Genomic DNA, 25,612 nt, shown 5'->3' with positions numbered 1-25,612 from the left:
CTCCCCCCCCATTTGCTCTGACAGGGCAGAGCCCAGCTTGATATCAAGGGAGCCTGGCTGTTAATTTTCATGAACACTGATTTCTGCACTTCAAGGCTATTTTTGTCAGTCTTTCAGTCCTAGTATTCGATTACCCAGCTGGCATTTTCCCATTCCGTAAGCAAAATACCAAGCACTCAGCCACAGAGATGCACCAAAACTACTGTCTAGAGAAACACGTTTGGTGTCTTGCCAGCTGTTTTAGCCAACGGAAATTCGCAGATGTGTCAACTGCTTTAATGCACAGAAACATTTGAGCGGGGCCCTGTTCCACAAAAGACAGGTGGCCAGCCTGCCCGATCCCCTCCTGCTCACACCAAATGGCTTCTGCCTTCGCTGTCAATGCAGTCATCAGTGCTGTCGCACCAGGTCATCAGTCATAGCATTTGGCAAATGAATTCATGACAATTGCACCAAGTGAAGATGTTTCTACAAATTGTGCTGAACTGATTTTTCCCCGTTCAGGAACGGGAAGATGGGAAACAGTTGTTTGATTCGTTTAGGAGAAGTTACGCGGCAACTTCAAAAGAATTGTGGTTAATAAGTTGGCACGTATGGTGCTCTACCTGGACTATGGGAGCCTTCAGCAAAATGAAATAGTATTTCTGAGCAGACTTGTTTTTGAGAAGTCTTATTTGAGGCACTTATCATAATAGACAACCCAGGATTGGGTGACAAGTAAAAGATTCATGGTATAAGGATACTAATCTAGATGACAGTCCTAAATAACAGGCTAGAAGGTCAATTACCTGGTGAGAAAGGCATGATAGCCTTCCGGTGCACAGCACCTACACGGTTATTGTTCCAGTCTTTCACTTCATCCAGGAATGCCTGTAATTACAGAGAACATGTTCCTCATTGACAGATTGCAGGAAGCTTAAAGATCGATGCTGCTTGTCTTTAGGAAAAAAATCGTCCCTCCCTACATACCTCCTAATTCAGATTCTTCTTAGACTTTTTATTTACCACCTTGTAGGCCAGCTGTAACCACAGTGGTGCTTCCAGCACTTGCTGGAGTCAGTGGGAGCCTTTCAGTTGGCCTTACACTGAGCTGGAAGACGGAGGGGTGAGGATGCTTCATTTCCCTTGCATGCCCACAGCTGGAGACTGCTCACAGCAGCTATGCATTCCTTACTTTGGAGGAACCCAAACACCTCACAAGGTTGTGCTGAGTGTTTGCCAAAGAGCCTTTAAAGACATAACACAGCAAACAACAAAAAAAAGGCCATGTATTTGTTCCCAGCACACTTTGATCAAAGGGGAAGGAAATGGCAACTGAAACGTGCTTACAAAGTAAATGAATCCCAAAGGCTCAGAGGAACGATGAGTACAGGGAAATACCCCCCGCCTCCATCTAGATTGGGTTATGGCACATCCTCGTGAGCTACGGCACCTTTGAAACAACATTGCAGGATCCTTTCTGTAGGGAGAATCTTGTCTTTTTAAGTACTTCCTGAGCCTTGGCAGTTAAAGGCAATTCAGATTTTCTGAGAATGAATGTGGCCAGTTATTCTCCATTTTTGAGGCCCCTAATGCCATGAACTTCAAACAGATGAGATTCCAATTAAACATCCTGGAAAGCCCAACTATGAAAAGTGAAATCTCACCAGCGGCTGTGAGAGGGCGAACTAAAAGTGAGGCAGGAGGTGTCTTCGCATTCTAATAGTCTGGGATGTAGAGGATTTGTATGCTTTGAGGTCATATAATGTAGGGCTAGAGAAGCTGACTCTGGTCCTGGATGCGGGAAAGCCGTGCTGGGCTAGGTGTCTGGCTGTAGCACCATCCCAGTTTGTACACAGTATGTATAGGTTCTCTGCACAGCTCCACTGCACAGTGAAGACATGCACGCAGATATAGCAGTGGTTTTCCCAGGTACCTCTCAAAGGTAACAATTTTTGTGGGATAGGATGGCCTGCAGACAAGTCTGTCTTTATCTGGAGGAAAAATGTAGCCACGTTGTAGAGACTGGGCGTTAAAGGGAGCTATGCAGAGTTTGTGTTTCTGTCTAGCATGGAGACAGGAGTAGATATTCACTTGTATACCAACACTTTTCTGCTTTACACACTTCGGCTCCCAAAGGTGATCAGGTGCTCTCAGTGTGATGGCAATACAGCACCGTCGAAGAACCCACAAATCTAGGAAGAGTTGCCCATTTCTTGCTGTTTTTAAGTGAAGCATAATGTTTTATCCCACCAGTTTTTTAACATTCCTTCTCTGGCTCCTTCCCAGGTGGGTGACTGGCCATTGGAGTCCCTGCTCTGCTACTTGTGAGAAAGGTGTCCAGCACCGGGAAGTGACTTGTGTTTATCAGTTGCAAAATGGCACCTACGTTAACACAAGAGACCTCTACTGCCTTGGCAACAAACCAACAACAGTACAAAGCTGTGAAGGACGGGATTGCCTTTCTATCTGGGAAGCATCAGAGTGGTCAAAGGTAGGAACTTGATTCAAGAAAGGAGCCAAGACTGCAGACAGCTCTGGATATGCTGGCCCTAATCCAGCTAAGTGCTTAAAATTAAGCATGTTCTCAGGGTCAGCATACTCAGTGCCTCACAGTATTGGGGCACTGGGTAGGACTGTCATTTGTTGAGATGATCAGTTTGGAGCTGAGGCTTGTATTCCATATTGGATGAGTTATTAAGGCAGGTTTTAGAGATCATGCTATAGTAACTATATCTTTCCATCTGAAAACTCTGACCAGCAAGGAAAAACATTTCACTGACCTGAGGCCAGAAGTGTAGTAACCCACCAGGGCTTCTGGCTCCATTTAAATGCAGTGTGAAACAAATACCAGATTTATCAAGTGTCTGCATGTTACAGAGAATGTACAATCTTTGGGCCTTATCCAACCTTCTTTTGTGTAATTCCAGGAACATGGAAAAGCTGGTTATACTTTGTATAAAAGGTGCATCTCCACGTAGTTGCAGAGTTAAGTAATTACTCTCAGATATTATAAATGCATTTCAGATATAAATGATGTGTGGTCTAGACAGTTAGCCTGTGTTTCATTTAGCAACAGAGTCAACTGGGAGTACGCCTACAGTTCATGACCAGGGCTCAGCTAATACAGGGCAACTTTGTCTGTACCTTGTGAGTAACAGTCCTAATAGGATGTCCATGTTAGTTTTGATATAGTATCTGTTAGGCTCATCTGAATGATGAGAAGATCCTTTCACTCTTGCAGTGCTTATGGCTCTACCAGTCTCATTCCAGACTGGCCGTGTTACGGGACTGCCCAGCAACAGTCATTTCTGTGGGAAGGATCTTTCCTTGTTATTCATCTTTATTTTGAAACAGTGAGCTCCTGTTTAAAACATTGTCAAAGAGCTTTTGCAAAATATTATTGTTAGAAATGTGCTTAAAAGTCACAGAGCTCAGGATACAAGGGATCTTGCACTGAGGAACAGTGTCTCTTAACAAACACAATGTGATTCCATTGTCCACCTTTTGAACAGGAAATCTTTGTTTGGCAGGTGAGATGATAGTTAAGTGAGAGTAGTGTTTCCTTTCAGTAGGGTGCTGTATCTGTTCACTTATGCATGAGACTCGTTTTCTTTCTGAGTTCTTTCATTTCAAAAGATGTGGAGAAACACACCAAAGTTTTAATAAGTTGTCTGATAGGTCTTTTGTGTGTTATAGAAGTAACCCTTTCAGATGATGCCCTCTTTATTTCTTACAGCTGAACCAGCTGAACTGTTTATAGCTGAGACTATTCTTATTGTGCGGTTCCTACCTGTTTTACATGGGGAATTTTTACTTGGGTGTTTTGTTAACAATCCCAAGTACTTCTCTCTCCTTTTTATGAAATGGAGTAAGTCAAGTTACAGAAGACTTTTTCCAGAGTGGAAATCTTCCATATTTGTGACCACGTAACTCATTTGCAAATACATAATATTTTTAGATCATTTTTTCAACAACTGGTTTACTTTTCCTTTGCTAAACTTGTTTACCTTTTGTCATGTCTGTAATTGCCCACTCGTGATTTTAAATTCGTTCTTGTTCTGACACATTTCTGCTATTATGTAGCACAGTTGACTCCAGGACACATTTGATGCTCTGCCAGTTTGAACACTTCTCATAACTAGGACTTTCTTCCGTGGTAATCACTTTAATTCTTAACATTTTAATCTGATGTTGTGGAGTAAATATCACAGTAGTGGTATCATTTCATAAATCAATTTTCTCATGTATGTTTTTGAACTTTTTGGTTATACAACAAAAAACAGCTGGCCACATTGATGTCTGGTCCCCAGTGAAAAATGTGTGTTTTCAAAGCAAATTCCAATGCAATCTTCATTGTGGAAAAAATTAAGTTCCCCTTTTATTGCCAAACACTTGAGATTGTTTTGGACAAAGTACTGCTTAACCCATTTTTAATGACAAAAATAGAGACTGTCAGAAAAAGGTGAATGTTTCTACTGTTAGGGAATTAAAGTAGAAAAAAATATGGATTTCCTTCAAATAAAGGAGCTGTGTCTTAACTGCAAAGTTGTGTTGCTCCTTTACCAAACCTTGTGGGACTTGACTAAGTAATTTGTTAATAAAATAAGACCTAATGATCTCAGCTGGACACTCAGGGACTGCACGTATTAATTTGTAGAGTGCTCTGTTGTGGAATCCCTGTAAAATCTATGTGTTAAGAAATTCTTCATGAAAACAGAGGACTTGAGGAAAGAAAAAAACTCTTGAAGAGGGTGATTTATATGTGACCACCAAAGATCTGTTGGAAACCTTTTGCAAATGCTCTTTTGTCTAGGAAAGTATATGCAGTATTAATCTGTGAATGACTTAAAAGCTTGTGGGAAGAACAAACAGTTGGTGTTTTTCCCAGACTTGCTTGTAAAACCCACCTAGAGATTTCTCCTACTGTGAAAAATGCTCCTACCTCAGTTTGATTTACTTTGAGTAAATTGGACCATTTGAAAGATTTTATATATGGTGCTTTGTAGTTTGAGATGAACGAGTGCAACCCTGAGGAGTCCACCCTGAGGACTGGGGAAAATGATATATAATTTGGGAAAGTCTATACAACTTGGGGCAAATTCATGGCTTTAAGGTACCATTTAGGGAGCTCCAGCCTAGGATCTCTGGCAAGTCTTGCGCTCTGAGGAGTCCGGCAAAGCAGTTTCTGGAATTCTGCAAAGCCTGGAAGAATTCATCCTGGTATCTAGCAGAACTATACAATTGTGCTTGTTACAAAGATGTTACATCCGTAAGGAGGTCACACCATGAGCAGCACATAGTAAATTAAGTGGAAGGTTTCCCAGATTTTCAAGAAGTCACTTTGTAGTGCTCTGAAGTATTTAAAGGCATGTCTGTTTGCTTGCCAGCTCATAAACGCTTGTCATTCATGTCCTTAACAAGGCCAGCAGGTCAGAACTGCCTGGATTGTATTTTTAAGATGGTTAGACAGGCATGCTGAGATTTGTCCATTTGATGTAATTTATATCAAGCTGATGCTTGTTTCCAGCATAGACCCCCTGGATGGAGAAGCTTTTTGGAATACGTTCAAAAGACCTCACAGAATATCTCATATCTTCACTATTTATTCAGTGTCAAATCAACTGTCTTTTCCATGCTGATCCCCTGAAGGGGAGAACTTGACATGCTAGAGGAGGTTAGTTTTTATCTCAGTTGGTACAGATATCATTTTTCCACCCACCTGTCCCCAGTGGCTCTTCAGGAAAATTTCTCACTCTTAACCACTGCAGTGGCATGAAAATGAAGAGCAGAGAGACTAGCTATGCCGTTGTGTAGTGGCATGCACTTAGATGGCTGTGACAGCATCAGCAGATCTGTTACTCTATTACCGAACTGGTTATTTAAACCAGAAATTCTGTTTCAGTTCATGCCAGTGTCCTTTTCCCGCCTAGTTACAGTCAATGAAATCAAGACAAATTCTCCAGTAAAACAGAATTTCCAGCCAACTATTGGCAGAGATAACAAATGGGTGAGCAGATAGCCCTGCTCTTTAGAAGCTGCCTTCATAGTGCCCAGACAAAAAAACATGTGTGGATAATTTGTGCTCACTCACATGAATGTTTGTTAGAGTGCCCAAACGTTTGAATCAAGTCTTCCTTCAGCAACTGATTCTAGCAGCTCTAGTAGGCTGCTGCTTTCTCAGAGGACTTCAAACAGTCCCTGCTTGTGCTTTTGGTGCTGAGAAGTCTGTCTTTCATCCCTGCTGGTGTCTGTGACTAGCTTGCTGGCCATGGTTGGAAGCTGTTCACAACACTGTGGCTCACTGAATAGTGCCTCTCCTGAGCTATCCCCTTTGTACATTTGAAGTTCTTTGGAACTACCCTAGTGATGAGCCTATGGCAAATCAAAGAGTGAAGGTCATGTATGCGTTTCACATGAGAACATGTGTGAGAACTGTGACTTTGCGATGGTATGTACAAACTGTACTGCAGAAATGTGTTCGTAACAGTGGTCTCATGCTACTGTGATTTAAAAATGCATTTATCACTATCATTTTACTCCTATGATACATCAAGGGATGTCGCAGTTCTGTGTTGTAAATCTCAGTGTGTCCTTTTTCAGTATGAATGATGAGCTCTTAAACACAAGATTTAGTGTTTTTTTCATCTATAACACCAATTCTAGCAAAATGCCAGCTGATATTTTTCAAAGAAGGTTGATTTTCAGAATTGCCATTTTTCATAAGTAAAATATTTTACAAGCAGATACCATGCTTTTCAAATTACTCTTTTATGTTTGAAAGGGGCTTAGATTATTGGGAGAAAATCTTATGGGTTATCAGTTTTGCTCTGTGTTCATAAAACCAGCTTTTCCTTTTAGCTATGTTACCAAGATAAAAGTTATCATTTCTAGGCACCATGTAACAGAAAACAAATACCTGGTTTTTTGCAGTGCTCGGCAGACTGTGGCAAGGGGATTCAGAAAAGAACGGTGACGTGCACAAATTCTCAAGGGAAATGTGATGCAGCCACCAGGCCAAGAGATGAGGAAGAGTGTGAGGATCACACAGGCTGTTACGAATGGAAAACAGGCGATTGGTCTAAGGTAGCAGTGAACACTACATGGCATTTTCTTTCTAAGTGCAAAGATGTTCAGAGTGCTATGCTTCCGTGTGCTGTCTGCATTAATTTGCTGTTTAAATATTTGGAAAGGAAGGGTTTAACTGGTTTTGACTGGAGGTTTTGCTGGGATTTAAACTTTCCCCTTATGCCATTTATAACCCAAACATTGCAACACAGGCTTATGGATATGACCCAGTGAATTTTAGAGAAGTGTGTTCCAAACAGGATAGAAATGAGTATTAATTGACAGCTTAACCATCCAAAGGCAAAACCACCACCGGTGGACTCTTGTTGTCAAAAAGCTACTTTATAAACAATACTGAAACTGCTTTCCGTATTTCAAAAAGCAAACTCTGAACAGTTCTGGCTAGCGGATTGAATTCTACAGAAAAGAGTTCATTAGTAGTATCTTCTAGGAGTGCAGGGAACTAAGGAGGTGTCCCATGCACAGCCTGGGCAAGCTAAAAAGAAAATAGCAGAAGGTTGGGTTCCTTGAGTGTAAATATGTGTTAAAAATTTGCACTTTGAGTTAGGAACCTAGTCACTGAGAAAAAGGGAAATCTCACAAGGGGGCTGTGGTGAGAGTTTTGTCTCCTTCAAACCATCAGCTGAGAAGAGAGCTGGACCTTAGTCTTCTTATCCCACAATGATAAATCTGAAGGTTTGGGAGAACTGTTGTTAAACTGAATACTACTGGGGGGAAGCCCAAGCAGACTCACGCAGAAACAGAGGGTAGCTGAGAGCACTCACAGCTGAACTCTGTTCCTCTGCTTCATGCAAGTCCTGCATGCAGAGTCAGACAGCACACTATTTTATTACCACAGATGCAAGACTAAAGCTGTGCAGCTGAATTTCATGCTAGTCTGGGACCTACACAGCATAGTCCAGTCCTACACTTATTCCAACCACCTGAAATGAAAGAAAGCCATGAATTCAAAGGCAGAGCCAAAACCATCAGCCCCTTCCTCAGGGCTGGATTTTACCTTCACTTGGGCCTGTCTGAACTTAGTTTCTCCAGTGACATCAGTGGAATTAATTCCCGAATGCAGTGGATTAAACCAGAGCAGAGTCTGCTCTGTATTTGCGTTCTGATCTTAAAGTAATAGGTAGTTTTGCTTGGGAAGGAGGCCTGGCAGTGTGAGAAACAGCCTTTGCCAGTGTTGTTCATAAAGCATCCTTTACATTACTGACTTCATGTTTGCATAAAGAACTAAAATTTCCCAGGAATATTATATTCCAGTTTGGTTTTATCTTATCTTTGTAACTGTACTGTTCTTTAAACAGAAAGCCTACTTTGTGTTCTGGAATGTACGGCATGTGCAGAAACCACTGGGATACAGTAGTTGCATTTTGCTTTCCAAAAACCCAAACTCCAGCAAGCAAAATCCAGTGAAATAGAGGCCCATGATGGGCAAATTGCCTTATCTGTGATTGCATTTTTTTTACATTGTGATTAGGAATTACAAATATTTATAGATATACTCTGTCATAGATACATTAATTTAATGGTGTCGGTGCTGGAGAATGCATTAAGAACCTGCCACATACAAAAGGTCTGTATTTATGCTGAGCCAGGAATTTGTATCACAGAATGTTTAGAGTATTGAACATTATTTTATTCATAACCTGGCACACAGAGTCCATGCAAGCTGGCCAAAACAAACAGTTCCCATGTGTTAACAGGTGAAATAACATTATTTATTTATTTGTGGAACTTTAGAACATTTTGGCATGCATATTGACCCGGATTCTCTTTGTAGGGAGGAATATGAAATAATTGTGTATTCACCGATTACATGGATTGAAAGTTCAGTATTGTATGAATGGTTCCAATATGATAAAGATGTTGGCTCACTGCTAGAAAGGCTGCAATCGTACATTGGTCACAGTAAATAGTGTTGTTGATGGATTTAGTGTCTGCGTGTGAGCAGGACAGGATCAGCGCAAAATCACTTGTTGTTTGCAGTTCTTAACTCAGGATCAGGATCCTCCCTGTGCAGAAGGGCACAAAAGCTTATGTGCTGCATATGTGGCCTGCTTCTGTCTGCAGAGAGCTTGTGCCAACTCTCTGCTTCCCAGGAATTTCACCCTGTGCGAGTCCAGCAGGATGTTCTTGGACTTAGATTTGGTTTATAATGAGCATTTAAAATTCTAGACATAGTGGTTAATTCTGAGTGGACACTTCGATCACACAATTAGATTCTTATTCTCTGAGTAGAGGGATAAACAAAAGGCACCAACTGGATTGCTAGAAAAAGGTATGGGTAGATAGAATTCTTTGAAGAAAATGTGTTGTCACAGAAACCCAGATAGCCGAAAGGTTTCATGTGGAATTCAATTCTTTGCAAATCCTGAGCGAAGGATTTTCATCATGAGGATCCAGAAGCTTTAATGCAGGGCTCATACTTAGGGGGAGAGCCTTTACAGCTATCAGCAATTCTTCTTCAGTGTTGTCTGGCTTTAAACAGCTCCTCCTTTAAGGAGAAACACAAAGTCTGCAGCAGCTAGATTACAGTGAACTCTTTAAAATTCATACTTCCAGGGTAAAATTCCATTGTAAAACATTTGTTGCCGGTGCTGTAAAAATCGCTGTGAGAGAGCTTTGTGCTGACTAAGATGGAAACTTTTTCTATTAATACAAATTGATCTCAGAACAAGCAACAACTTTTTGCGATTAATGCATTGTGCATTTGTTACAGATTGTTAAGAATCATCAGGGAAGCAAGATTTAACTAACAGTAGTAATTATCACGGATTAAAATAAGGGGCTTTGATGCTTTATGTGCAAACAGCTTGCATGGTGACTTGGCCTCCAATCCTTAATTTCCCAAACCAAGATCATTTGAAGATACCAGGAAGCCATGTAAGAAAGAGGCAAAACCTCATTTAAAAAGCCAGTTCCAGATACAACTTGTAAATAGAACAGGCTGTTTGGGTGGTAATGGCAGACTGTTATTTTCATATTAGTAGTAGTAGTATTTATAGAATACGTGGACTCTGTGCATGAGAAGACAGATCGCTTCCCTAAGGAGCTCCCAGCCCTATACAAGTAACTCGCGTCTGACGGTGATGGACATGGTTATCCTATATAAGGTCTTAGATCCTGTTGCATTCAGAAGGTGCAAGAGCGGAGCAGTAAAAGCTACAAATCTATGCTAGACAAATTGTGGTTTTATGTTCTTAGGCCCCGGATCCCCTTCTGTGTAGAAGAGGTGAGAGCTGGAGGCATGGGCATGCTGATCTTTAACCTGCGCCTACCAGCCAAAACCTTGTCCACTGGCCTTAGTAACGGCTCTGCTGCCATTGCCTGTCCACACTCTGAAGAAGAGGAATTTTTTTCCATTTTTTGCCAGGTTTATTTGCAGATGGTCCTTACTACATATTATAGCTGTGGAAAACATTTGGAGCTAATTGAGCAGATTTAGCAAGCAGTCGTGGCTGTGATATTTGTATATTTCCAATGTATTTGCAGCATATTTCAAGTGTTGCATGAGGAACCGATGTTTCTAGTTGACTTTGCAAACACATAGGGCCAGGTCTGTAAAGTTATTTTAAACGTCTTTGAAGTTACCTTTGTTAGTCCGGTGCTCTGTAATTCTAAAGACAGAGTATTGTTCTGTTACTAGTAACCATGTGTAACCTCCATTACCGCTGCTATTAAACTTCCAACTTCTCTGCACTACTGCAACTTCTCTCTTAAACCTCTTATCTTAAAGGGATATAATTATTATTTTTAGCATTTAACACAAACGCAGCATTGATATTATGAGGTACATAACTAAACTGTTCCTAGCCCGAGAGTCTTTGAACCTAGTAGAAAGATAGATTGCACAGCGAGAGACCCACTGAAGGTGTTAACCTGAAATCATTTTTTTATTGTTGCCTGGATTCTTCAGAATTGCAATTCATTATATCATTCTTTTTTATATATGATGCAATATACAAATGGGAATCCAAGCCATCTCCCATTCAATCATTTCTTCCAAAAGGAAATTCCACATCCAGTTCGCATTCAGTTAAAGAAACAAACATCTCATACACTCCTTCTACTTTGAAATGGCTCCTCCTTGTTTGAAATCTGAGCTGTTAAATGTTCTAGCACTGGAAACATTTCTACATTTTTGTTGTAGCTGTGCTAGTCAAAAGAACAAATTGCTCAGTTTCCCAACACTTGTCTCAGACTCCTAGGCTGCTGAAAATACGCCTCTTGATGCTTTAGCAAGACAGTAGTTCATTCTTTCACGATGAATTGTATTTTGCTGACAAACTTTATGTCAAAGATTACATTCCTGTGAAGAATGCAGGCAGCTAGTGAACAGAATGTATCTTTATGCATGTGGCTCTCCAGGAAGGTTAGCAGGACGCGCAGCTGAGTCTGTACCATCCGCCTGCTCCAGGCTGCGCTGGAAGGGATCAGCTGCGGGACTCGGACTTTGCGTTGAAGCCTACCGTGACTCACGCAGTTGAAAACATACGTCCCGAATGATGTGGGGGTGCGCTGCTGGCAAGCTGCAGGGAGATGCAGGCTTGGTGTATTGCCTAGCTAGAGTGGCGGCAAAGATCAGTGGCGCTTGAAGGTGAGCAGCACCAGGGACTGCTTTCTAGCTACCCGGGGCTCCCCCCTCCCCGTGTCCTCAGGGCTCTCCCCTTCTGCTCTAGTAATAATGTATCAGGGAAAGCACTCGGGTGCAAATGCACAGGCCAAGGCTGTATTTTTTGAGTTCCTTTTCTCCGGTTGACTTTTCAACTCTTCTAGGGTATAACTGAGGAGGCAAGGTTATATAGCGGGAGCAATTCTCCAGAAGACTTTTATGGATTTTTCTTCATTTCCAGTTTTACTTAATTGTTTCACTCTTTTATATGCCTCGACATACTCTTATTTCTGTCCTGTGACTGAAGTATTGTATTTCGAGCCAATAGCACAGAATGGTTTAGGGTTCCCAGTTTCATTTTTTTGGCTATTCTCCTTTTAACTGGTATTATATCAAGGAAGGCAGAATTACAAGCAAGATACACTAGCTCCATCGTTAGTGCTGACTTTCACAAGGGTGCATTTTCAGCTTTGTGGGCAGAAGTTTAAACATGCAACTTCTGTCCCTCAGGCAACAATTTAGCTCATTAACCTATTATATTACATAGCCCAATGAAAAGATTTTTAGAAGAAGACAGATACATAGAAGCCTTGTAATATATTGGCTTTGCCATATTTTTTCTTCGCAGTTACAGTAGATGCTCTGTAAATACTAAGGCCTATATTAATCTCGGATAACCCAATGTAAATCCAGGGTAACTGACTTTCATTCTTCCCTACAACCCCTTGGCCACAAGCCAAGGATCTCACTCAGCACAGTGGGTCAGGTATCAGTCTCTCTTACATTAGTGTAAATCCAGTTTAATTCAGCCACTTAAATTAATGCAGGCTTATGCCAATGCCATGCAGATCAGAATCTGACCTGCCGGACTGTGCAAGATCTTTGGGTCTTGTGTAGGAACCATCACAGATCCATGCTCTCAGGTGAAAACAGAAATATATGACATGTCAAGATGGGCTTCAACGAGGAGAGAAAGTAGAGGAGAAATCTTTTTCTACTGCTTTACATCTTGTATAACCACCTGGCACATCTTTCACGGGATTCAGAAAGATTGTACGCTCCAGAAACTGGAAAGCACTAGTAAGGATCAGCTTGGCAAAGTGTGTTGTTAAACAATATTCTTGTTGCCAAATAGTGTCAGTAGTGATAAAGCACATCTGAAAAATTAACTATAGGCACCTGCCCTCCCTGGACATCAATAGTTGCCAATTTCTTTACAGTATTTTGCTCAGCCTATGAAATGATGGTTACAGGTTCTCATCCCAGGATAATATTAACAATAGGGAGGAAAAAAATCTAATTTTCTATAAGAAAAATAACTGGGTTTGTGCCAGACATTGAGGTGTTTCATACTGAAGATCAGCAGTCATTCATCACAATGGGTGGTAACAAGGATTTTGGAATTGCAAATTAATTGTTTTGGCAGGATTACTGTAGATTGTATTCTCTAAGAGATAAAACCTCTAGCCTTGCAGTACACCAAAAAACATGTCGGGGTTGGGTTTTGGGTTGTTTGGGTTTTTTTTTTTTCCAAAAAATACTCTCCAACCTCCCAGTGCCAGGAAGGCATGTTTTCCAAGTTCCAAATGTTTGGGAACATCAACAAAATCCTCTATACACCTCACTTTTAATGATTAATTCACATTACATGATAAGAAGAGCAAATCAAGGACAGCTGTGGTTTGAGAGGTATATTCAAAGCTGTCGTAAATATAGAAGCAAATTGTCCTTTGTTCTAACATTCATTACAAATTCATGGCTTGACCCGCCATCTGTTTATGATAAACTATGGACAACTTGTTAATTCTTCATAAAGGTCATAACTAAGTTCATCTTCTTCTACCTTGGAGAAAATAACATTTCTTGTTGAATTCAGAGAAAACTCTGCAGGAGGGATGGTCGCTTAAAACTGCAGTCGCACATCACAGCTGACAGACCCTTTCCTGCTGCTTAGTCCCTTTGGCTCAGCAAACAACTTCATGATTTATGGCTGCTCACGTGCATTCAGTACCATAGCTAGAAACTGATGTCGGACGATTGTCTGCAGGCCTCACTGATGGAAATCAGTTGTTCTCCAGAAGGTGATAGAGCTGGATATGACAGGAGAGGACCCAACAAGCTTTAGTATTCAAACCCTCTGCTTCTCTGGTCCTAGGCATGACCAGAAGCCAGAGCGTCAGAGTGTCCTAAACCTAACTACTGCCCCTATGGACTGCTTTAAGTTGTGCTGCTAGTTGTGATTCCCCATGGTTTGTTCCTCTGGTGTGTGGTCACTGATGTGCAAACCACAGCCTTTCTTGCCAACAGCTAATCTCAAAATACCCCTGGCTACAGAGGATGAGAACAAATGGCCCAAAATTGGTTATATCAGTCAGGGACACTCCTCAATTTGGCAAAGTTGTTGCCAGTATCCTAGTAAAAATTTCATGCAGCCCTTTAGGAAGGAAGAAGAAAAGCCATAGCTCTGCATTTCTGAAGTAGAATGGTACCCTCTTGAGTTATGATGAGCTAAAACCATCACCTTTAGTTTAACCTCCATTGAGGAAATGCATGGAATAAAATAGATCTCTGTGTGAGAGATTTGTTTTACAAAGCAGAAACCACCCCCCTCTTCTGCTGCAGTGAAATCAATTTTGTTTATAACACTATGGGCCAAATCACTGACCCACCAAAGTCAATGGCCAGCTCCCAGTGACTTCAGCGAGTTAAGGATTTCTGCATAAAATGAAGATTCTGGCACGTGGCTTGTAGTTTGGATATGACAGGGCTCCAAGGCTATTGGTTATTTTTTTGTCATCTTCACTGTCAGTGCAGGGCTTGCTGGAGTTTTCTCTGTTCCCTTTATGATTTTATTCCACAAACTTAAGTAAAAGGGAAATGAACCATCCTGAATCCAGAATAAGGGTTCTGAGAAAAAGACTTGGATCACTGAAGTAAAAGCCTCAGAAGGGGAGACATGAGGGGAGACATCTCCATGTTCCTGCTGCCATTTCACAAATCTGTCACCTTCTACTGCTTTGTACCACCAAGTAGAACTGATGGCTCTGTTGTGGACAAACTTAGAAATATAGTTTTCATACCTCCACTGGAAATACACATTTTAGGAAAGAAAGGAAAGTTCATATGAGTTCAGCTCATATTAACTACAGACTTCTGTATGGTCATGGGTCCATCACTTAGTTGAATTCACATCACTGAGTCCTAGCCACCTGACAGGTAGGTGCCTTGTTTGAGATAGCTGTTAGGCTCCATTTACAGTCATTGTAAGACAGGCAGCTCCAGGTAGTAGTTTTATCTCCTTTCCTTAGTAAAGGCTGAATTGCCCCTTGAAGTGGTGACCTCTCTCTACTGACTGCAAAGAGAACATAAACAGAGCTAGTTCAGAATGATGAATCCCACCCCTTTCGCTCTTTGATTTTCTGTCCCCCCATCTGTGAAATGTCTTTAGCTATGGTCAGAGGTGTAAATATTGTATAATGGCGCTAAAACAAGGTTGAGCCTCTATCTAGACTTATGATAACTGCCAGCCCCAGTCGATGCAGCTGTAGTTGGAAACCTAGGCATGGAAAGTGAAGAGATGCTGACTACAATGCTGGCTGGCCATGTCATTCCCGTGGGGACTGTAAGCTACAGAAACCAAGTCCTGCTCATGCCTTTGAGGCAATGAGTGCTCCTTGTTTGCACAACAATTTGCACAGCTCATCTCTGCTGGCGTTTCTGAGAGCATCCATAGTACAAATTATTTTGCTGGTTCCTTAGTAAAGGAGAATGTGCTGCAAAAAAACCATATTCATCAGAGTTTTGTTTGAAATGGAGCACGTTCTGTCACAGTGTTATTGTCTCATGTTCCAATACAGCCTCCAGTGATCCTATTAATTGGAAGAATAACTTTTCCTTTTTGATATTTTTTATTTAAGAGCCTAGTTCATTAAGTGCATTTTTTTTTATGGAGAATTAAAGCCTCCCACCAAGATCAGTGGATTGGAAATGGAATTCCATCGTGACTATTTTACTCTTTTTTTTTAATGTGAAAAAGAAGAAAGCATGAAAGACAAGCCTGTTCAAATATTGGCATTCATTTTCTCTGAGTTACTCTGAGATGTTACAGTGTCTAGGATCATGTTTTTAAAAATATGAACAGTAGCTAATTCACCATTTAAAGTTTGTACTACTCATCTGAAGAGGTTTTTGCCCCTTGAATCCTTACAGCACGCAATATGTATCCCTAGCAGGGACTGCTATAATTTTGCAGTCTTTCCAATAGCCTTTTGAGATTTATAATTACTACTGAGGCATTAAGGTGACAATCTTCCAGAGCATCTTTAAAGAGCAATTAGTATCAGCCTGCTGGTGATCTCTTGTTTGACTGTGCAAAGAGATGAAATGCAGTGTTAGTTCAGTGTCATACATTTCAAAGTTGAGTAGCTCCCTGTCTAGAGAACGCTCAGGCAGGACTGAGATGACAGAGATGAGCAGCCTCTTGCTGAAGTTAAGTAATCTTAATGGAGTCCTTAGTTTAATTACTTTTTTAATAAATTGCATTTAGGTAGCATTGATCATTAACTGATGAATAACTAAAATATGTGTTCAGCGGAGCTTCAGTTCCCAAGGTATTCTTTCAAGGCTAACACCTGCGACAGGAGACAGCGTGGAACTATAGCTCATGTAGCCCATGAAAACATTGCTCAGCATAAGCAGCGCACACTGCTGTGGAAGCAGGGTAAATTCTCAAGCAGTCAGCCTGAGCCGAGTTCTGTGATCCCGTGGTTACATAGTTGTCCATTACTATCTAGTTTACTTAAAATTAGCTTGATTATGCCTTTTACATAAGGTGTTTTTCAGCATCATTTCCTTGCAGTTTTTCAGGTGGAATAAGCTATGGAGTATTTCCACTTTCTACCTGCCACAGATCAAAACATTGCACACATGCTATAGGTGACATGCTAGAATATGGCACCCTATAGGCAATACCATATCATTTCACATCTCTGCTTGATCCTATTCTTGAAATCCAGTTTGAAAGCTTGTGAGAAGTAAATTCTGCCTGATTGGTATAATGAATTAAATGACATTTCCTCATTAGCATCCACCTGGGCTGCATCGCACAAGTACTTAAGGGCACTGTCACTACCCAGAATATTCATGCATTCAGCTCTTAATCTCTGAACTCTCTGTACACAATGGAACTTTTCAGAATAGCAAAGTCAAGCTTAATTATGCAGTGAGACGTGGTGGATGTACTGGTCAGGTCTTGTTCCTTAGGGTCATGCAGTTTGAAAGCACAGCTGTAGGCAGTTTGCAAAGATTGCTTCTCTCTTTTCCTTCTAAGATACTGTCACATCAGCCATGAGCATTTTCTGCTGTAATTTATTGTTTCTTCCCATACTGAGTCAGAAGGGTATGCTTTTTTTTCTTGGCTAAATTAAACAAATCAGTCATTTCACAAACGTTTCCAAATGAAAGATTGTTGTAAGCAAGACCAGATATGTTCTCTTTACAGATCTGGGGTTCAAAAAGAAGAAAAAAAGAAAAAAAAAGAAAAAAAAAGAAAAAAAAAGAAAAAAAGAACAAGGAAGCTTGAAAAACAGCTTACAGTTTGCTTTGGGCTAATTAGATCTTATCAGTGGAAAGACAGAAATTTCTTTCTTTAGCATGATGCCATGGTGAAAGTTGACCTGGTGTTTATGAAAGCATATTGCATGCTGCTTTTCAGCTAGAATTATGGAGTTTAAATTAGTGATACTCATGAAAAGCCTGATGTTAAGGTGTGCGGAGCACTGACTTTCAGAGCACACACATGTATGCTATTAAGGTCTCAGAAACGGGCAATTACAGGACATTTGTCATTCATCTCAGATGCCATGTTAGAATGTTATTAATAGGAACTTGTCTTGCTTTCTTTCTGACTTTCATAGAAGCAAGAAATAAGACCCCTGGGGGGAAAAAACGCTCTACCCTATCCTAACGCCTTGAAATACTTGAACTCTGAAGTCAGTAAAGCATGACTCTATCTCTGAATATTGGAGCTTTAGCCATAGTGTTATCCTTGGCTTCAGCAACTTTCAGCAAATTGGGGACAAACCAGTATCTTTAAACATCAGATGACTGCAGACTGATGAATAAAGAAAAAAAAAATCTTGCCTTCAGCTTATGACAGTCATCTTGAACTATATCTCCCTCCAGCAGATCAGCCTTCTAAATACTGGAGTACACTCAGGATTGGCTGAAGGGATGCTGTGACCTTCTGCTGGAAAAAGTAAGTCTCTTACAAAAGAGACTAACATCTCTTAGAAGTTAGAAAAGTGACATTTTTAAATGTGACACATGGTCTGAATGCATCCCTGCCTAGCCAGCAGCCCTCAGCTAAGGCATAAGCAATGCTTCATCATTCCATTCAATGCTGAACAGATCACAGCCTGCCCTCTATAGTGGTAAATCTGTACCTTTTCCTGTCCCCATTAAGCCTCAACACGGGGCTTCTTTGGACTGGTCTCTCTTATGCGTTCCTCCAGCCGCCCAACGGCAGCCCTGCCCTGGCTTCATTCGTTCTTATTCCTCTCTCTTTCTCTGGCTATCTTTTGTAGATCAGGAGTTGATGAAGCCCCTGACATATCTCAGCACTTACTGTAAATTCATTCTATTTTAATACCTAATATTCTCCCGAGGCATTTGCTTTCAAAGCAATTAGACACCTGTCAGCACCTTTGGTAGATTTCAAGCTTTCATATCAGTATCCTAAGGTGGAAATAACATTCCAGTTGAAAAATCATAGCTCAGTCTCAAGGTTGGAGTTTTTCAGTGAGTAAATCTTCTTTAAGCTGATGAATGCAGCTGCTGCCTTGACAATTTGTGAGTTTATTTCCTTCTGGATATCCCCACTGGCTTGCATGTTACTGCCAAAGAATGTGAATGGAGGCATTTTTGTATTCCTTTTGCCTTCTCAGGCAGTGTTTGAACTGGGAGTTCCAAGGGCTCTCATTAGGTTCGCTTCTTGTAACTGTTCATTAACCCCCTCTTTTTTAGTGTTGAACAATCCTTTGATCTTCGCATGTGGGTGGATTTCCAGTTTACAATGGCTATATTGTCAGTTTAGTGCATTATGGTTAAACTACATGAATTTTGCATATGCATTTTTCTGGTAGTGATATCACTAGCAGTGTCTGGTGGAAGGAAAAAACCACTTCTTTGTTTGACACCGGCGTCTCTATTCAACCACTTGTCCGAGTCCCCAGCTTCCCAGAGTAGGCAAGTTGCTTGTGGGTTTTCTCTCAGTACTTGTGCAGCAGCTCAGGTGGCAGGCAGAGATCCACGCAGCTCCGAACCAGGTTCCAAAACCGGTCCTCCACATTCACAGATGACTTTACTCCATCATGGCATCAAAACATGTGCGTATCTTGAGAGTTACATCAATCTTGTAAAGGCTTTTCCAATTTTCAGAGTATGTTTGTTAATAGCCGTGTAAGAATTCAATATTTGCCCAAAAAGTCCAGTGTCCATCAACAGCATTTTAAATACGATCAGCGCAGTTTCACTGTGCAGTACTGGAGCCTCCCAGCGTTCTGCACAGTGGAACTGTACCAGCTCTACAGAAGCCGGATCGGGTGCTGGGCTGTAACGGTACTTTTGCCCCCGCAGCCCAGGCCACACACTCTGCCACAAGCGATACGCTCTCTCTGGCAGCTGTTGGCTGCCTGGAAGTTCCTCTGTTTGCAAGACGGCCACAGCACCTTTCCTTACTCAAACTCCTCATAACCTGTGTCCAAGCCTGAGGGTCCTGTATCAGAGGGCACAGTGTGAATCTAGCCCTGAAAATTGTTCTGTGGATATGCTTACTTGCTCCATAAATATTTGGGAACAGAGAGACTGTAGCAATGCATTTAGCTGTCCAGAGTAGGAGGGAAGGTATTTATGGGAATTTGCTGTTCAGTTGGAGTTTGATTTTTATGCCTCTTTTAATGATGTCCGCTCTTCATAGTGCAGCATGAGTAACAATTCCCCCTTTGTATGTATTTTGTATCTATTCCTATTTCCTATTGAAATTCCTAGGAAAGAGACTATCCAAGTACAGAGTTGAAAATTTCGTCTTAAAATAAGCCAGATGTCCAACCTTCCTTTAGCTGCCAAGCTCAAAAGAGTTCAAGAAAGATGTTAAAATCTGTCTTCCTGGCTGTGAAAAACTAATTGCATAGCATAGGTGATGATCCCAGTCTCCCAGGAGAAGGAATAAAACTGCTTCGGGCAAAAACTCTGCTGTTATTTGTCTAAGGATTGGAGTTGGCAGTGTCTGTGGAAAAAGTTTCATTGCTTGCCCTCCTTGCTGGTTAACAAATGCAGAGACAGGAACACAGACAAAGGTAGGTGAGTGTTTGTATATTGGTATTTGAAAACCTTATTCACCTTATGAGAAAAATGCCTTTTTCTTTCTTTCCTTCTTTTTTTTTATTTTTTCCCCTCTGTTAAGAGCATTCGTAAGCACAGGCAGTGCCTAAAAGCCAGAGACAGAGGTTTCAGACTCACTATATTACAATCACGTGAAGGAACCCCGTGGCCTGAATGGGTTATTTTATGCCTATGTGATAACACCTATTCTGTTTGTAAAATGGATGTACAATTCACTCCCCTTGCAAAGAGTTTTGTGAGGATTAAGATTAGTAAAGCACTCTGAAGACTAAAAGTGCCACTGAAATCCTGAGGATTAGAGGTTGCGTATGACTAGTGAAGTAGAAGGGCCTAATAGTTGCATTTATCAGGATAAAAATTGTTAACTTTAAATCCAAATGTAATGGCCATGCTTGACTGGCTTCCAGACTGGTAGAAGGCACTGAGGGCACACAGTGCTGGGGAAGAGCAGAGGGACACCCAAGACTAGTGAAATGCCTACATCTCACTGCAGAAGCTCAAGTTATGAAGGGGGTTTAAATAAGGGACTTCAATGACTGCTTTTTGGAATAGCTCACTGTAGGGCATACAAGGGAAGGGCTGGTTCAGCATAGTCCTAAACACCATAACCATTGTTGAGGTATTAATAGACCGTGACCAAATTTTGATGTAAAGTCAACATCTGAAAATCTAAGTGCAAAAAATCTGTCGTAAATAGCGTGTCGACCCTAAATTGAACTAAGAAAGATGTAAAGGAAAAAACCCAATTATTTATTTAAAAAAAAAGAAGTTCTAAAATACATGTAAAATTTTAATACAGCACGACTGCTACCTTCAGAATACAGTAATCAGGTCCTGGAGGGGGCTGCATAGCTGGAAACACAGAGGTAAACTGCACACTAGGATGGCTTAGTGGCAAAGTCCAGAAGGAATCTGAGCCAGAGATTGTTCTGAATGGAAAAGTTCAGTCCTAGAGAAAGGCACTGGGAGAAAGAATAGGAATAAAGAGCGGGTGGAATATAGGGGGAAAATTAAAAGAAAAGCAAATAAAAATTTGGTGAGTACACCAAATACAAGAAACCTGTTTAATAAACAGTCATGAATGTGAGTGACTAAAGACAAAAAATAGATAAAGAGTCTGTTATTTTTGACAACAGGCTTCACTGATCCTACAACTCCTGCCCAGAAATAGAGAGTTCACAGTGTGCAGACATATTTCTGCACTGGGTTTGAAGCAGGACTCCATCAGCTCTATTTTACGTGGTCCTGTTAATCTGAGGCCATTTTTTATCAGGCCTTTCAGGGATTCACACAGGAAGGAAAAGCTCCCTGTGCTCCAGCACAGAACAAGGCTATACTTCTTGTATCAGATGATCTTTGAGAAGCAGCAGGGGGGTTTTTGTGATACTTCCAGAATAAAATGACCACAGCTTTGCTGTGCTCTCCCCCATAGATGGGAGAGGTGGAGGCCTACATGCATCCATGAGTTCTTTTGCCCCTGGGTCCTAGCATTGCAAGCATCCACACTGCATACACATCCTTCATACTTGGAACTCAGTCCAACCTCAATGGTGCTCATCTTTTGAGCCTCTTCAGTGTTTGGCATGCCGTTTTTAAGAAGTACCACTCTGAGGCAATAGTGTTTTTCAGGGAGAGGGCTCCACTGCCCTGACTTTGTTCAGAAACAGCAGAGGACAGAAAACATGATCTTTTTTATATCATCCTAATTATGTCTCCTGAGTTTTCCCCCACCTCCTCCTCTCCCCACACACAGCTTGTGTGTGGCTTTAGCAGAAGTAGGAATCTTACCAAAGTCCTGCAACCCATTGTTTCTTTATTTTAAATACAAGGTTCTTTTATTAACTCCAGCTGGTGCACCTCACTGTGCTCACTGTGTTTGCTTTATTAAAATTGAACAGCGTGCAAGTAGGACATTGTAAATCACAAGCGACTGGGCCAGAGGAAGAGGGAGGGAGAGCTAGGGACTCCAATTGTATGACAACAAAGAGAGCATACAAACAGGCTGGGCCTCCTGGCTAATAGAAGCCAAAACTCGTGGAGTACAATTTGCAGTTGCTCCCAGGAGGACAGACAAGTGCCAGACGGTTAGCAGGGATAGATGAGAGTGAATACTTGAATACCTGATGTCTTCTCCCGTATACTGAAACAGAGCTTCTCTAGAGGTCTTTGGCCTGCAGTAGGAGCTGCCTGCCTCTGCTGTAATCCTTGGTTTTATCAGTGCCTGGCAGTGGTCATCTTGTCTGTGGAGGAAGCCTTGTTAGACCATCCAAGCCTTGGAGAGGGCTTTTAAACCCAGGCAACCAGTACCACTGGGTCACTCATGGAGAGGGAGGTGGAAGCTGCTTGTCCATAATTAAGCAGTATATGTTTTCCAGCTTTGCCTCTTTGTGGCTGATGGAGGGAATTGCACATGTCTGCTTGAACCTCGTGGGCATCCACAGGGACAGTCAGTGTAGCTGGACTCAGAGCAAGTCCAGACAGAAAGACAACAGCTTCCTTCCCTGTGCCAGGACAGTTCCTCTGCTCACAGCACTCCCTGCAGCTGTGAAATCGTCATGGACAAATGCAACAGCTGTATGAAGGGTCCCCGGCTGACACGATGCCCCTGTTGTTGAGTCCTCAGCACCATAGTGAGCTGCCAGTCTGCTGCACACTTCAGCTCCAGCAGTGATTTTTCTGGTGTATGTGCGTATGTGATTTTGAAGTTACTCTGCTTGGATCATGTCTCAGTGCCTTCTCTCCTCCAGTGCTCCTCAACCTGTGGGAAGGGCCTCCAGTCACGCGTGGTCCAGTGTATGCACAAAGTCACCGGGCGCCACGGCAATGAGTGCCCTGTCCTGTCCAAGCCGGCGGCCTACAGGCAGTGCCACCAAGAGGTCTGCAATGAGAAGATAAATGTCAACACAATTACCTCGCCCAGACTTGGTGAGTGAGGGGTGTTGGGGGGAAGATGTCACCTGCAAAGGGCCAGACAAAGCCCAGGGTCCCAGTGTGCCCGGTGTGATAAAAATGGGGCTTCAGAGGATTGCTCAGGGCCAGAAATTAGGAGAGGGCCACCCAGTCAGACTCTATACTAAAGGCTTAGTGTGGATAGGTCCTCTTTTATCCATCAGTCCCTGCCTCAGACTTTGCCCAAGCTGGAGCGCTCAGCAGTGGATAGACCTGCGACCAACAGGAGCACACAAATGGTGGGTGATTGATTGATTGATCACGGAGGTGAGGGAGCTGACAGGCATATCTTTCTCCGTCACAAACACCTTCACACCCTGCTTTCACTGTGGTGAGTGTAAAGTATGATAATTTATTCATCCGTGCCCCAAGAAAAGTACATGACCTTGACAAGTAGAGCATTGCTGATTTTTTGTCCTTTTCATTTGCTGCCACAAGAATGTGGTTTGATGAATTAATTTGCCCAGGGAGGCAAGACAGCATCCAGCCTCTTTCTGTGAACTCTTTGATTTTCTGTCACTGTCCTTCTCCTCAACCTCCCTGCATCCCCTGTGTACCTGGCTGAGATGAGAATATGGTGATAAGCCATCTGTTTCCCGAAACACCTTAACACTGTATTTAATAAATGGCTCTAGTTAAGAATGCTTCTGTTAATACAAAATTGTGGGAATCCATGATTTTCCACATCATTTGCTCAGTTTATAAGGGGATAAAAATATATTTTTCCAAACTTTGGCCCTGTGTGTTCAGCCACAGCTCCAAGAACCGAGCTGGTTTCTTTACATTTCACACATCATCACCAGTAAGATGAAGCTAAACTAAGCCATCAGCTACACTGACACAGCCTCATCAGTGCCTCCCATTACTTTTCAGTACAAGAGGCTGGGTTGTAAACAACGCTGCTAAGAGCTTAGCAGAAAGAACAGCCTCCATCCTCTCAGCAGAGCCAGTCTTGTAGGCTAAGAAGCCTCTAATACACATGAAAAGGCAGAGCTGCTAAGTAATAGAGAGCCATTTTCTAATAGCACTGTCCAGTATTAAGTAACACTTAAACTAGGACTGGACTGGAAGCTTCTGAACTGAAATTTGTTTCCCAAAAGTTTAACAGATGTTTAAAAGAATATGGGAAATTTTATTCTTGCAAATGCAGTCATACTGAGGAGCTTCTAACCACTTTTGTTTAAGAACATATGAGAGTACTTCCCAGATATTTTAGCACTAAGAGCATAGTGGAAGGAAAACATTTCATTTGAGAAGTAAGCCCTTGATACACTGATGAGACAAGAAATCCATCCTAATTCACATTTTAGGACAAAGCAATAAAAAGCTCACGTGTTTAGAAGACTGAGGAGGCTCAAGTCCCTGCTGAAAGTAATCTGCAAGTAATTTGGGATGCTTTTGTCTCTAAACCGGGCTTGGAATCACCAGGGCCAGAAACAATGATATTTGATATTAGCGGAAAGATATATCATTGAGTGTTTTGCTCTTCCTGCTTGTAAACAAATTCTCATTGGATTATCTTTAAACAAAATTTTCTGTTTTCTGCAATGGAAACCTCACCAAAAAAAATTATACAGAAAAAAATTCCAGTAGTCTACAAAACCCATGCTGTCTTGTCCCCACTCCAAAAAGTTTTTCATCCCAGTTCATACATTTTCAGAAGTATCTAAGTGTGCAGTTCGCCTCACCTGACTTTTACATTTGTGTCCAGTGCCCCTCAGGGAAGACACATTCAGAAGGGGTTTATTCTGTTCCTCAGGCACCTGACCCATGTTGCTTCCTAGACATGCTTCCTGTCTTACTTCACAGCCCATGAGGGACCTTGGACCTCTAAACTATTAGAGTCCTAGCCTTGTTTGTGGCTTAGTGTCTTTCTATTATGTAAAGTCTCTCATCTCAGATTCATAAGGTCTATCTCGGATGTTCTTGCAAGATGTGCAATTTATTCAGCTACATCACGTTTTCTGAGCACTGTGCCTGGTTGGAACCATAGCCAGTGGGGAGTGCTGCAGATCTAACCCCCTCAAAAAGCCCCTCCACTGCTGGCAGACTCAGAAATAGCTCTACCCTCCCCCCGTTTAGGATGGTCACTTCCACTCAAATTTTTTTCTCGCAATCAGTTTTTCTTAAATTGGCTTCATGTTCCTTTTTTTCTGGGACAGCACAACTTCATTTCATCAGATTCTATCAAACTTTTGCTTCTTGTCCAACTGAATGAAGCTTCAGTGATAAACATTCCTACCAGTTTTGCTGCCATTATTTTCTGGTGTTTGGCACCGAGACTAAACACAGGATAAGAGCTTTTCCTGGCTTCATCCGGCAGAGATGAGGAGCAAGGGACTCAAGATGCTGCTGGGTCAGCACCTTTTGATGTTCTTTAATTAAACCATTTTTTCCCAACCTCAGAGGCCACAAGATTCATTTAGAAGATTTTCCAATTATCACAGCATTTGTAAGAATGCTACGTACAATTTATAAATCACATACCATAAAAAGCACTTACTAGATGTGTGCATTTTTATCAAGTATACAGTTTCGCTACTATTACTTTTTTTATAAAAGCACGTGTCACCCTTTATTGTCAACAGA

The 25,612-nt window shown here is 41.7% G+C and overlaps 1 protein-coding gene across 1 annotated transcript in view; it reads left to right on the top strand.

Annotated features, from left to right (window-relative positions):
* Positions 1 to 25,612, top strand: part of ADAMTS17 (ADAM metallopeptidase with thrombospondin type 1 motif 17) — a 197,576-nt gene that overhangs the window by 170,532 nt on the left and 1,432 nt on the right. Inside the window, exons 19-21 of the mRNA XM_076348704.1 lie at positions 2,269 to 2,473; positions 6,913 to 7,065; positions 22,822 to 22,999. Of these exons, the coding sequence (XP_076204819.1) occupies positions 2,269 to 2,473; positions 6,913 to 7,065; positions 22,822 to 22,999 (536 nt within the window). The remainder of the gene's footprint in view (positions 1 to 2,268; positions 2,474 to 6,912; positions 7,066 to 22,821; positions 23,000 to 25,612) is intronic.

The sequence above is a fragment of the Aptenodytes patagonicus genome, chromosome 10, assembly GCF_965638725.1.
Source record: "Aptenodytes patagonicus chromosome 10, bAptPat1.pri.cur, whole genome shotgun sequence".
NCBI classification, from domain to species: domain Eukaryota; kingdom Metazoa; phylum Chordata; class Aves; order Sphenisciformes; family Spheniscidae; genus Aptenodytes; species Aptenodytes patagonicus.
This window is presented reverse-complemented; position numbering and strand designations above follow the sequence as displayed.